Source organism: Hemiscyllium ocellatum, chromosome 3 (genome assembly GCF_020745735.1).
Source record: "Hemiscyllium ocellatum isolate sHemOce1 chromosome 3, sHemOce1.pat.X.cur, whole genome shotgun sequence".
Taxonomy (NCBI): Eukaryota; Metazoa; Chordata; class Chondrichthyes; order Orectolobiformes; family Hemiscylliidae; genus Hemiscyllium; species Hemiscyllium ocellatum.
Window position 1 is genome coordinate 111,805,666 of NC_083403.1, and position 14,608 is coordinate 111,820,273.

At 38.6% G+C, this 14,608-nt stretch overlaps 1 protein-coding gene across 6 annotated transcripts in view; it reads right to left on the reverse strand.

The window, feature by feature from the left end:
• fbxo9 (F-box protein 9) overlaps positions 1-14,608 on the reverse strand; it is a 94,962-nt gene that overhangs the window by 73,793 nt on the left and 6,561 nt on the right. For 2 of the 6 annotated variants that reach the window (XM_060852956.1, XM_060852948.1), the window contains exons 2-3: positions 4,470-4,547; positions 1,581-1,739 (exon numbers count right to left, since the gene is read on the reverse strand). In XM_060852956.1, coding sequence (XP_060708939.1) covers positions 1,581-1,739; positions 4,470-4,547 — 237 coding nt within the window. Of the gene's footprint in view, positions 1-1,580; positions 1,740-4,469; positions 4,548-14,608 lie in introns of those variants that run through there. The other 4 variants (XM_060852965.1, XM_060852977.1, XM_060852970.1 and 1 more) reach the window with 4 other exon arrangements.

Sequence of the window (14,608 nt, forward strand, 5' to 3'; positions counted from 1 at the left end):
AATGTTGTTCCCTTGTTCAAAAGGATATTAGAGACAACTCTGATAATTATAGACCAGTAAGCCTTACTTTGGTTGTGGGTAAAGTGTTGGAAAAGGAATCCGAGATAGGATTTATAACCATCTAGAGAGGAATAAGTTGATTAGCGATAGTCGGCACAATTTTGTGAAGGGTCGATCGTGCCTCACAAACCTTATTGAATTTATTGAGGAGGTGACCAAACAGGTGGATGAGGGTAAAGCGGTTGATGTGGTGTCTAAGGATTTTAGTGAAGTGTTTGATAAGCTTCTCCATTGTCGGCTATTGCAGAAAATACGGAGGCATAGGATTGAGGGTGATTTTGCAGTTAGGATCAGAAATTGGCTAGCTGAAAGAAGACAGAGGGTGGTGGTTGATGGGAAATGTTCCTCTTGGAGTTCAATTACAAGTGGTGTATCATAAGGATCTGTTTTGGGGCAACTGTTGTTTGTCATTTTTATAAATGACCTGAATGAGGGTGTAGAAGGATGGGTTAGTAAACTTGTAGATAACACTAATGTTGGTGGAGTTGTGGACAGTGCAGAAAGATGTAACAGGTTACAGAGGTACATAGATAAGTTGCAGAGCTGGGCTGAGAGGTGGCAAATGGAGTTTAATGCGGAATAGTATTAGGTTATTCACTTTGGAAGGAGTAACAGGAATAGAGAATACTAGATCAAGAGTGTGGTGCTAGAAAAGCACAGCAGATCAGGCAGCATCCGACGAGCAGGACAATCAACGTTTCGGGCAAAAGCCCTTCATCAGGAATACTTTCACTTATACAGAGTACTGGATTAATGGTAAGATTCTTGGTAGTGAGGATGAGCAGAGAGATCTCAGTGTCCATGTGCATAGATCCCTGAAAGTTGCCCACCCAGGTTGACAGGGTTGCTAAGAAGGTGTACAGTTTGTTAGCTTTTATTGGTAGAAGGACTGAGTTTCAGAGCCATGAGGTCATGTTGCAGCTGTTCAAAACTCTGCTGCTGCCACACTTGGAGCATTGCATATAGTGCTGGTCGCCGCATGATAGGAAAGACGTGGAAACATTGGAATGGGCGCAGAGAAGATTTACAAGGATATAGCCTGGTATGGAGGGAAGGTCTTATGAGGAAAGGCTGGGGGACTTGAAACTGTTTTTGTTAGAGAGAAGAAGGTTAAGAGGTGACTTAATAGAGACATACAAGATGACCAGAGGATTTGATAGGGTGGATAGCGAGAGCCTTTTTCCTTAGATGGTAATGGCTAGCACCAGGGGACATAGCTTTAAACTGAGGGGTGACAGAAATTGGGCAGATGTCAGAGGTAGATTCTTTACTCAGAGTAGTAAGGACATAGAATGTCCAGCCTGCAACAGTAGTAGACTTGCCAACTTTCAGAACATGTAAATGGACATTAATGAAATAGCGTAGGTTAGATGGGCTTCAGATTGTTGCTCGGACCTGCAAAACCATCGAGGGCCGAAGGACCTGTACTGCACTGTAACGTTCTATTTGCTCTTAGTGTTTATAATTTCCAGACCCAAAGCAATTAGGCATGAAATATTTCATAAGGATTATCATAATACCTTTTCTTCACAAGCAAGCTCCTGTTTCCCCTTTATACCTGAAGACTTGAAAGAAAATTTCTTGCCAGAGACGTTACCAGGCTCCATGCCAGATCCATTGGAGCTTCCATTTGGATTCAGCTCAGACATCCATTGGGCTCGAAACACATCAAGTTCCTCCTTGAAAAGAAGATTGACACCTCCATATAAATATTAAGTATGATTCACCTATACCATAATTAAACTTGTGCTCTCAAATTTAAGAAAAAAAATTAATATTTATTAGTTACTTGTTTTTCTTGTGGTAAAATGTACTTTGTGACAACACTTCATAAATTCATGTAGCTCAGAACAATGCAATTAGCGCCACCCATATGTTTCTTCCCCAAGGGAATGCAAAATTTTTCCTTTTGCTATATATGTCCAACTTCATTTTCATGTTGCATATTGAAAAGATGGTATCAAAATAGGGTTCAATGAACTGTAACAGCAGTAAGTGCAGAATGCATACACTGAACCCTTGTGTTATGGGTAGACTGTTCACAAATAAAAAGACATGTAATGTAATCACAGGTGGCATACTATTGCAAAAGCAACATGAAATAATTCAAGAAGCAACAGACATTATTTTCTGTGTGGGTGCACAATTAGTAATACTACAATCCTGAAGAAGGGCTTATGCCCGAAACGTCGAATTTCCTGTTCCTTGGATGCTGCCTGACCTGCTGCGCTTTTCCAGCAACACATTTTCAATACTACAATCCAGCCAATGTAAAAGCAAAGAGGAAGAAACAATAAGAGGCAACACCAACCATCTGTGTCTCATTGGCTTTACTACCTGAAAAAAAAGTTACAATTGGGAATTTTCACAATGCAGTTGAGTAAAATAGGTAATATATCCTCCTGTGCCATAAATTATATGACTAACTGTGAGAGATAACTGTGTTAAGGAATTCTGAGAAATAGAAGTGTTATAGAAATAGGTCTTCATTAATTTCAAACTTCCTAGCGCATCCTGCCAGCACTGACAGAATAGAGCTGTCATGATGAACATCTTCTATCTGGTCTACCTCACACCATCCATTCATCTGACTTGGGACTGGTAAATGTTTTCATCTGATTCTGGTCATATCTCTGTTCTGATTACATATTACATTTTGAAGTGTTGCTCTGTAATAAATGACGTCAATCCTTGACTCTTTTGGATGATCTGTGATCCTTGATTAAACATATATAATTTAAGGTGAAATAATAGTAGATGTCACCTTGAAAACTGAAAAACTCTTTCATATGCTTAAAGATGTCTATCAAGATTAACCTGTCTTTGTTTTTAAGAGAAATGACCCTAAGCCATTGTTATCCTTGTGCAAATATAGTACCTTAGTTCTATTAAGCTTCCTAATGGTTTGTAGTAAAATTAACAATTCTTCCTCTCAATATGAACAATTTTCGAGACAAATTTGCATGGTGAATTATAGTGAACATCTGTTTTCATCTTGTTATCCTTTGATGTGTATTAGTTCACAAGATGACATTTGATTAACTTTTGGATTACTCACTGATGTTCTCCTGTCAATACAAGTATGGAGAATTGAATGAAAACCTTAAGCCTAGACCTCCAATTTTGACAAGTTTGTGTGGAAATATTTTCCTGAAATTTGAATCATGCCCTTTCAATTTGTTCTTCACAATGTAAGAACTATACGTTAAATGACACTCAATATTAATTCCTATTCCAGACATCAGCAGCAGTTATGGTTTATATCTGTCATCACAGAAACCTTTTACTTCTTTATTAAATATTGATTTACTTGATTGTCCAAAAACTAGATGTTTATACAGCAACTTTTTGCTTGATATGATACGCGGTTGGATTAAAATTCAATGAAATACAAGTGATTCAATAAGCAAACACAGATGAGAGCTAAACTTAGTTAAGATGTCAATCATCTGTGTTGATTCAGAACAATTAATTATTTCCAATTTGACTACAGTTACAATATTTTTATCCATTTGTTTGCAATTTCAGCTGAGTTTGTAGATCAAGAATTCAAATACCAATCTGTAAACTGACTCATATGAAACGTTTCATCATGAGTGTTGCTGGATTTCAGATGGGACCTGAAACCATTGTGTTTGGATGTAGGTTTGCTCGCTGAGCTGGAAGGCTGGTCAGCGAGCAAACCTGCATCCAGACCCTCAACTTGAGCTACAAACCTTCTCAAAACTTGCTACCATGATGTGTATCTGAGCAAGCAAATGGGAAAAGAATCAAGTAGCACTTTTTTTTGAAGCTCAGGAAGTTCACTTGACTGCTACTACAAAAAAATGGAGTAACTGGTCATCCAACGGATTGCCATTTTTGGGACTTAGATACATGTTTCTTACCATAATAATGACATGTCACAGTAAAACTTTAGCTGCAAATCTTTAGTTGGTAGAACCTGAGATTGTGACAGGTGCAAGTAAAATTCACCCTTTTGTTTTAAAGTTTATGAAACCTCCCTCTAATGAGAATAGAGATTTGATTAGAAGTTTTTTTCTAAGATGCTTCCAATATGTTAAAACAAATTATCTGGACATTGTACATTGCTGTTTGCCAGATTCTGTTACAGTACAATAACGATATTCCATCATTAATTGCATGTAAAGCACTTTGGGATACTCTCAAGTAGTGGAAGATACTGTTCTAATATATTTTTTTCCCTTTTCTTCCTATTTCACAAACATTTTTACATATAATGTTACTGCATAAACTGTTAACAATCATGATCCAACAACACAACTAGGCTTATTAAAGATTGTTAAATAGAATTTCTTGGTAAATGAAGATGTTCTCTGTAGTTCTGGTAGTGTGCTTCAATATGGGAAATTAATTTCAATGATTTTAAAATGAACAAAGGTTACTACCTGAAGGTTTGCTTCATCAGACCCTTCGTTTTCTTCAGCAATGACACCAGTATAGTTATCTTTTTCACTGTCTACCTGCTAACAGAAGAACGAATTGCTCTTATTAGTTACTTGGAGCAAGTACTGAAGGTCTCAGCTGTTGGTAAGCTGAATAGAGGCAGTTTGGTTCAGACTCAGCAATGAAATGAGATGGAGTCAGAGAATAGTTTTAATGCTTGTTTGAAAAAGCTTGCAAACACTGACTGTCCAAATAAATGTGATGATATGAAGGACAACAAACTAGATTTTTAACAAAGATTTGGTAAGGAAGAGAATGAATTAAAATGCAGCTGAGGGGGAAAAGTATGGAGCATAAAGGAAGGGAATTTGAGAGTTGCTTGAACACATACGTCCCATGAAATATAACAGGCTGAAATACTACATTAAGTTTGAGCATTGTAGCCTGTAATCTGCAAGAAATTTTAATTTGGTGTGGATTAAGAGAGGAAACATGGACAGAGGAATCTCTGTTAGATCATGTATGTGTTCTATATATGTTAGTGCTAAACTAAGCAACAATGCTTTATACTTCCTAGCTGATACTCATTTAATAACTGAATCAGCAAAATAATGTTTCTGGTGTTGCAATCTTGGCAGAAACTGCTTTAAAAAAAAATCAGAAATCAGTTGTTTACTAAACAAAAGGAAGTCACAATATTTCCATGATTTAAAACAGAGGAATTTGAACAATGAGTGTCCATGCAGACTGTGTTTCTCAAACTAGACCCACTTGCCTGCTTGTGGCTCATTTCTCTCTAAACCTTTCCTATTCACATACCTGTCCAAATGTCTTTTAAATGCTGTAACTGTATCTGCATCTACCAACTGCACCACCCTCTGTGGGACAAGGTTGCCCCTCAAGTCCTTTTAAAACCTTTCTGCTCTTGCCTTAAAACTTTGCCATCCTAGTTTTGAACTCCCCCACCTGTGGGAAAAGACCTTTGCTATTCACCTTATCTCGGCCCCTCATGATTTTATAAATCTCGATATGGTCACCCCTCAACCTCCTACGCTCCAGTGAAAAATGTACCAGCCAATCAGCCTCTTCTTATAACTCAAACCCTCCAGTCCCAGTAACATCCTTATAAACCTTTTTCTGCACCCTCTTTAACTTAATAATATCTTTCCTATAGAACTCCAAAAGTGGCCTCACCAACATCCTGTTCAACTACATGACATCCCAACTCAATGATGTGACCAACATAGACGAGTGTGCCAAATGCCCTCTTTACCACCCTGTCTACTTGTGTTGCAACTTTCAAGGTACTATGTACCTTAACTCCCAGGTCACTTGTGGCAATGTTATGGCTTTAAGAGGTATATTTTGTCCTGATTTATTTTGAGATAGCAAGCGATTGAACAAGGCGTGGAGAGCAGTCTGTGGTAAAAAGCTTCAGAGGCCAGCTGGTCACAGTGTTCCAGTCCGAATAACAACCCCCCACCATCACCCTCTGTTTCCTATTATCAAGCCAATTTTGTGTCCAACTGGCAAACTCTCTCTGAATCCTATCCAACTGATCTAACTTTACTAATGAGTCTACCAGGTGAAACCTTGTCAAAGCCTGACTAAAGTCAACAGACAACGTCTACCGCTCTACCTTCACATCTTCCTGGTCACATCCTCAAAAAACTCAGTTAAGTTCAAGACACAATTTTCCACACACAAAGCCATGCTGACTATCTCTAATCAGTTCTTACTGATGTACATCCTAGCTCTCAGAATTCTCTCCAACAACTGAGCCTTCACAAATGTCAGACCTACAGGTCTACAGTTCCCAGGCTTCTGCTTGAGTCTTTCTTAGAGTCATAGATATGACAGCATGGAAACAGGCCTATTGCCTCAACTTGCCCACGCTGTCCAATTTTCACAATTTAAACTAGTCCTATTTGTATGCATTTAGTCTATATTCCTCCATTGCTATGCCATCCATTTACCTGTCTACATGTTTCTTAAATGGTGAAATGCAATTCACTTCCACCACTACCTCTGGCCGCCCAATCCAGGCAATCACCACAATGTGTGAAAAAAAACTGCTCCTCTGGACTCTTTTGCATCTCTCCCCCCTCACTTTAAACTTATATCCTCTAGTTTTAAACTCCTCTACCTTGGGGAAAAGTTGTCAGCTATCCATCTAATCTATGCCTTTCATGATTTTATATACCTCTCTAAGGAGACCTTCTTAAATAAAGACACAATATTAACCACCCCCCAGTGCTCTGCACTTCACCTCCTGCTGTAGATGAGACAAATGTATTGGGTATGGGCCTGGCAATTTCTTCACTATATGCTTTTTAAGGCCTCCAGCATCTCTACCTCTGTAATGTGGTCGGTTTGCAAGATATCACTATTTATTTTGCTGAGATCCCTAGCTTCCATGTCTTTCTCCACAGTAAATACATCCAAAAAAATTTGTTTGTTTTTCACCCGTCTCTTTCGGTCCACAGATAACCTTGTTATTCTTTAAGGGGCCCTCCTTTCGCTCCAGTTGTTTGTTTGCCCTTAATGTAGTTCTAGAATCACTTCAGACTATCCTTAGCTTTTTGCCCTCCTGATTTCCTTCTTAAGCATATTTCTTCATCCCTTATATCCCTCAAGAGATTAATTTGATCCCAGTTGTCTATACCTGACGTATGTTTCCATTCTTGATCAGATCTCAATGTCTCTATTCATCCAATGTTCCCTAGTCCTACTAGACTTACCTTTCACTCTGACAGAAACATTCTGTCTCTGAACTCTAGTTATCTCATTTTTGAAAGCCTCCAACATGTCAGTCACCCCTTTACCTGCAAATAGTCTACCCCAATCAACTTTTAAAAGTTTCTGTCTCATACAGTCAAAATTGCTCTGCTCCAATCTAGAACTTTAACTTTTATACAAGGCCTATCTTTTTCCATAACTATTCTAAAACTAACAGAACAACAATCACTGGTCCCAAAGTGCTCCCTCACAAACACTTCAGCCACTTGTCCTAGGTTTTAGGCAATAATCACCTCCAACAAGACAGAATTCAATCTATGCCCCTAATTCAATGGCATTACTGATGAATCCACTAACAACATCTTGGGTTTACCACTGACTCGTAGCTGAAGTGAGCTAGCCATATAAATATGGTTACTACAAGAGTAATTCTGAAGAGAAGGATTCTGTGGTGAAGAACTCACGTCCTATCTTGCCCATGCCTGCTTACTATCTACAAGGCATAAGTCAGGAACGTGATGGATCAAGATGCACTTATCTGCATAAGTACACTATGAACAACACAAGAAGCTCAACACCACCCAGGAAAAGCAACCCATTTAATTGGCGGCCCACATAAGACCTTTAAAATTAATTTCCTCTACCATCAACACACAGCAGCAGCAAGTACCATCTACAAGGTGCATAATAACAACTCATCCATGCCTTTGCCATCATCTTCCAAACCCACGAGCAGAACTACCAGATCAGGGACAGCAGATACATGGGAACACTACCATATTCCATGCACATGTTCGCCTCCAAGCCATTCAAACATAGAACTGTATTGTCTTTCCTTCACTAAGAACTGGGTCAAAATTCTGTAACTCCCTCCCTAACAGCACTGCAGTTGTATCTACATCACATGGATTGCAACACTTCAAGGTGGCAGCTCTACCTCAGGGACAATTAGGAATGGATAACAAATACTTGCCTGGCCAGCTCTAATCCTGTATTTTAAATTAAAAAAAGGTTATCTTCCCCTTGAAGAACTCTGGCTCCTTTTGCAGGATGTAGCTCTATCTCAGTTGACAGTTGTGCACAACTGACCTCAGTTCCAGGCACAGAGTCTTCACCGCAAATAGTATACCAGAGAATTGCACAGTTCCACCAATGTTATCTTCAAGTAACAGGTACAGGAGATCACTCTCAGCATCTAGATCTGGACTCTGACTTGTTCAAAGTACCTGTCTGTTCAAATTACTACTGGACAATTCAAATGATACTACCAAGTTTGAATGGCTCTGCACTGCTAATATAGTATCAACTACTTTCAGTCTGCCGAGAAGTTCTGATTTCCAAATTGCAGGCTTAGTTTTCTTCCTGCATTCCAATTTCAGTTTTGTTTTTCAGTTGGGATCCATTTCAACATACACATATTTGACACCAGTAGATTGCACAATTGTATTTTGACACTTTTACATTGGTAGAGAACTGGTTTATAAAATCTCCATTTTATATGGAGCAAACAATGTTGCAAAATGAAACTGAAAACTCTTGCAAGCTTTAATTCATTGCATAGCTCATCATGATTACATCATTTGGAATGAAGTTAAATAAGTTCATTGAGATATAATTTGGTGAAGTAAACAGCAATGGCATTTCAGAAATTTAAAACATTAATTCCTGGGTTTACCAAGTTGATCGGAATAAATATAGTCAAAAGACCAGCCTTTTAAGTGCAGATTAAGTCTTTACAAATAATGAAGTTTTATATTGGATAATATACACACAACTCAAACAGGGACAACTTAACTTGAAACATTGTATGTAGGCTTATAGTCATACAGTCATAGAGATGTACCCTGTATAAACTAAATTTAAACTATAAACTGCTGAGATGTGCATCACATTGTGCGAAATTACAAGCTTGACTCGAAATCCAAAGTTGTATTCAGTGTAATCCAAGATGGAGGATGGGGAAAAATAACATGTGGCTGTAAGAGCTGCTTTTTATTTAATAGGTATTTTAAGAATTGAAGCGGATTTCCTCAAGTTCTAGAGACAGTAATTACTGTTTTATAAATTGCTTTGGAACTTTGGAAGAAAATGTCAAACAAACTGCATTTTAAAAAGGAGGAAGAGTGACAAATGTAGTAACTATATGGGAAGTGAATCAAGTAGAGCAATAAACTTGCAAAGCTGTTTGACTCAACAGTGAAGCTACACAGCTAACTGCCTCTGTTTGATTACATCTTTGGACATTGTTTATTTTTTTTCTTAGATGAACCCCAAACAGCGAAATTCACAGCTGACCTTGGAGAAACCTGTGTGGGAAAGCACACAGCACTGGAGCAGCTAAGTGGCTAGTTTTTAAGTATTACAGTTTTTGTAAATCTACAACAGAAGGTAGAGTGGGTTATTTTTCACTTACATGTTTCTACTGAGATCTCTGATTAAACTTTAAAAACGTAGAAATAGAGATACTAAGTTAGCATAGAGCAATGTTTTTAGGGCAGGGCTACTTTCTGGATCTGTAAATTGTTTAGTGGAGTGATGTGCACTTTCTGTCAGATGTGGGAGATTAGGGAGAGTTTCCAGGTTACTGACGATTAGTTTAGGAGTCTCCTGTGGCTATCCCAATCTCAAACAAATGTGTTGTTTTGGGAAATGTAGTGGGTGATGGACTCTCAGGACAATGTAGCACTGACAGTCAGGTTTCTAGTAACAAAGCTGGCTCTAATGTGACAAGGGGTATGCCAAGTTCCAAGCAATCGATTGTGAACAGTGACTCTCTAATCAGAAGCACAGACACGCGCTTCTGTGGCTGAGAGAGAGATATCAGAACGGTGCCAGGAGAGAGAGAGTGCAGAATATTTTCAAAGGGGAGAGGGACCAGCAGGAGGTTATTGTACACATTGGAACTAATGACATAGGACGAGAAAAAGATGAGATTCTGAGGAGAGAATATAGGAAGTTAGGCACAAATTTAAACAGGAAGTCCTCAAGCCTGATAATATTTGGATTACTCCATGCCACGAGCTACTGAGGATAGCAATAGGAGGATTGAGCAGATGGTGCAGGGCAGAAGGATTCATATTTTTGGATCATTGGAATCTCTTCTGAGGTAGAACTAATCTGTTTAAGGACAGATTGCACCTGAATTAGAAGGGAGCTAATATACTCCCTATAGCACTGGGTTTGTGCTCTAGGGAGAAGCTGAATCAGCCACAGCTATTTTGCCTACAGCATTGGAGGTTGAGGGGCGACCTTATAGAGGTTTATAAAATCTTGAGGGACATGGATATTGTATTTTCCCTGGGGTGAGGGTATCCAAACTTAGATGGAATAAGTTTAAGGTGAGGGGACAAAGATTTAAAAGGGACATAAGGGGCAACGTTTTAATGCAAAGGGTGGTGCATATATGGAACGAGCTGCCAGAGGAAATAGTGGAGGGTGGTACAATAACAACATTTAAGGGCATCTGGATGGGTATATGAATAGGAAGGGTTTAGAGGGATATGAGCCAAATGCTGGCAAATGGGACTAGATTAATTTTGGACATCTGGTCGGCAAGGATGAGTTGGACCAAAGGGTCTGTTTCCATGTTGCACAATTCTATGACTCGATGAACCACATTTAATTGATGTTTAGAAGAAAAACCCAAGATCATAAAGTATCATTTTCTGTCTGATCTCAAACAAAAGTTAAGCCAAGATATCTTTCTGTAACCAATGATCAAGGTTATTAATTGATTTTGCTCGTTTCTGAATGCAGACAAAATTATAACAACCTTCCAGTTGCAAACCTTTTTCTTTGAAAAGCAAATAATGATTGATGTTACTACACAATCATTCAACAGTAAAGCCAAATACTTAATAACAGCAAAATATAAGATATACAACAAATTATGCAAAATTACATAGTAGCAATACTAATGAAGGCCCATGCTGGTGCCTTATAATCAGAAAAATAAAAAATTATAAGTGGAAACAAAGAGATGGCTGACTAATTATATACATATTTTAGTTCTGTTTTCACAAATAATGTCTCAAAGATGTTGGGGAACACAGGGTCCAGTGAGAGGGAGGAACTGAAGAAAATCAGTATTAGTACGATTATGGGTGAATTGGAAATTGATGGGATTAAATTATCGATAAATTCCCAGGGCCCGATAATCTATATTCCACATTACTCAAGGAGTGACCCTAGAGATCTTTCAAGACTTTATAGACTTTTGAACAGTTGCTCGAAGAGAGGAAATTACAGACTGGTTAGCTGAAATATTGCTAGAATCCATTATAAAAGATTTAATATAGCTCTTGAGAAAGTGACAGGATCAGACAGAGTCAACATGAATTTCTGAAAGGGAAATCATGCACGACAATTCTTCTACAGTTTGAGGACGTAACTAGTAGAATTGATAAGGAAGAGCCAATTAATGTGGTTTACTTAGTTTCAGAAAGCTTCCATTAAGTCCAACATAAGATATGAGCATGTAAAGATAAAGCACATCGTATTGAGGGTAATGCGCTAACTTGGGTAGAGAACCGGTTGGCAAACAATAAACAAAAGAAATAATAGGAATGAACACGTCATTTTTGAGTGGCAAACAGAGATTATTAAGATTACCACAGGTATCAGTACTTGGACATCAACTTTTCACAATATATTTAATTATTCAGATGAGAGAATGAAATACAATATCTCTAAATTTGCATTTTTCCAGAGTTGGGTGGGAGGGTGAATTGCGAGGAGGATGCAGAGGTGCATCAGTGTGATTGGGACAAGTTGAGTGGATTGGCAAATTCATGGCAGATGAAGTATAATGTGGACATATAAAAGAAGCTATCCATTTTGGTAACAATATCAAGTAGACAGATTAATGTCTTAATGGTGATAGATTGAGAAGGGGGGGTTGGGGGGATGCAACAGAATCAGAGTATTCTTGTATACGAATTGATGAATCTAAGCATGGAGGTGCAGCAGGTGATAAAGGCAGCAAATGGAATGTTGGTCTTTATAGCAAGAGGATTTGAGTACAAGAGCAGGGATGCCTTGCTGCAATTGTGCAGTGCCTCGGTAAGACCACAACTGGTATTGTGTGCAATTTTGGTCCCTTTATCTGAGGAAGGATATTCTGGCTATGTGGAGGGAATGCAAAGAAATGTCTATCAGACTGATTCCTAGGATGGCAGGACTGATGCATGAAGACAGACTGGATTGGTACGACATTCTCTGGAGTTTAGAAGAATGAACTGTACAGAAGCTTAAAAATTCTAACAGGACTAGATAGCACAAACACAGGAAGAATGGTCACAATGATTGAGGAGTCCAGAACCAGGGGTCATAGACAAAAGACATGGGATAGGTCATTTAAGATGGAGGAGAAACTTCTTCGCCCAGACAGTAGTGACCCTGTGGAATTTTCTGCAGTTGAGGCCAGAGAACTGAACGTTGGTTAGGCTACTGTTGGAATATTGCGTGCAATTCTGGTCTCCTTCCTATCGGAAAGATGTTGTGAAACTTGAAAAGGTTCAGAAAAGATTTACAAGGATTTTGCCAGGGTTGGAGGATTTGAGCTATAAGGAGAGGCTGAACAGGGTGAGGCTGTTTTCCCTGGAGCGTCGGAGGCTGAGGGGTGACCTTATAGAGGTTTACAAAACTATGAGGGGCATGGATAGGATAAATCGACAAAGTCTTTTCCCTGGGGTCAGGGGGTACAGAACTAGAGGGCATAGGTTTAGGGTGAGAGGGGAAAGATATAAGAGAGACCTATGGGGCATCTTTTTCACACAGAGGGTGTACATGTATGGAATGAGCTGCCAGAGGAAGTGGTGATGGCTGGTACAATTACAACATTCAAAAGGCATTTGGATGGGTGTATGAATAGGAGGGATATGGGTCGGGTGCTGGCAGGTGGGACTAGATTGGGTTGGGATATCTGATTGGCATGGACAGGTTGGACCAAAGGGTCTGTTTCCATGCTGTACTTCTCTATGACTTTATTTACAAGAAAGACTTTGATCGGGCTAAAGGGATCAAAAGATCTGGGGAGAAAGTCGGAGTGGGACCATTCGGCACAGCCACTTTGGCGCGAGCAATTTGGCGCGAGCTATTTCAGCGCAGAGCTGTTTGTAGTTATTCAGTAATAGTTATTAAACTACTATTATTAAAATTATTAAATTATTAAAATTAATTAAAATGAAATATATTTTGGCACAGAACTTTTTGTAGTTATTCAGTAGCAGTTATTAAACTGCTATTATTAAAATATATTGAAATAAAACATTAATATACAAATTACTAAAATAAAACCTGCCAGCAACAATTTTGTATTTACCGTATTTCTTTCATTTTTATTTTCTTTTTAACATTCTTACTGAAGAGGATAAACATTATTTTTCTTTTTATTGCTTTCATTAATGCTTGTAAGTAAGCCTGAAAAGGAATAAATAAGAGCTGCGCCGAATCGCTTGCGTCGACATGGGTCGCGCTGAACCAGCGCCCCGAATCGCTTGTGCCAAAGTGGCTGCGCTGAATGGTCCTACACCCAAAGAAAGTTGTATAACAGTCCTGAGTTGGATGGTCAGCCATGATCATACTGAATGACGGAACAGGATCAAAGAGTAAAACAGCCCATTCCTGTTCCTACTTCCTATGTTTCGTTCAAAACAGCATGTTAGACTGTTTACTGCAATCAACACAGAAAAAATATTCAAATTTTTAAAACATCCAAATATCTTTAAAAGTATTTTCATTCTACACACTTTTGTGGAGATGGTGATGTAGTGGTAATGTCAGTAAGCCAGAGGTGCGGGCTAATGGAGACATGGGTTCAAATTCCATCAGAGCAGCCGATAGAATTTAAATGCAGTTAATAAAACCTGGGAACTGAAAACTAGCCCAGTAAGGGTGGCCTTGAAACTATCATAAAACTCATCAAGTTCACTAACGTACATTAGTGAGTTCTACTCTTATCTTGTCATGCTCTCTAAAAAAGTTCAGCAATTAGGAATGGGCAACAAGTGCTAGGCTTGCAAATTATGCTCACATTCTGTGGAAGAGTAACATAACTTATGGTCGTCCTTCCCTGTTTCATTTCTTTAGTCAGGCTTTCATGACAACATTTTTCATTTTCAATTGACTCATTATAATGCAATTACCAGTTTCAGCCATTAATTGATCATTTTAATTGCCCAGCGCCCCAATCTGTTCACAATGGTGTAACAGTGGTTTTTACAAATGTGGTTTTGCTTTGAAATTTTTATTGCCCAAAATAAGGGCATAAGTAACTTCCCAATAAACAATTCACAATTACATAGTTAAATCTGCTCATCATAAACAAGAACTGCTAAACAAAAGAAAATCAAACTCCATCTGAATTGCCTTTCCTGCATCTTGGTACTCACACAATTCAACA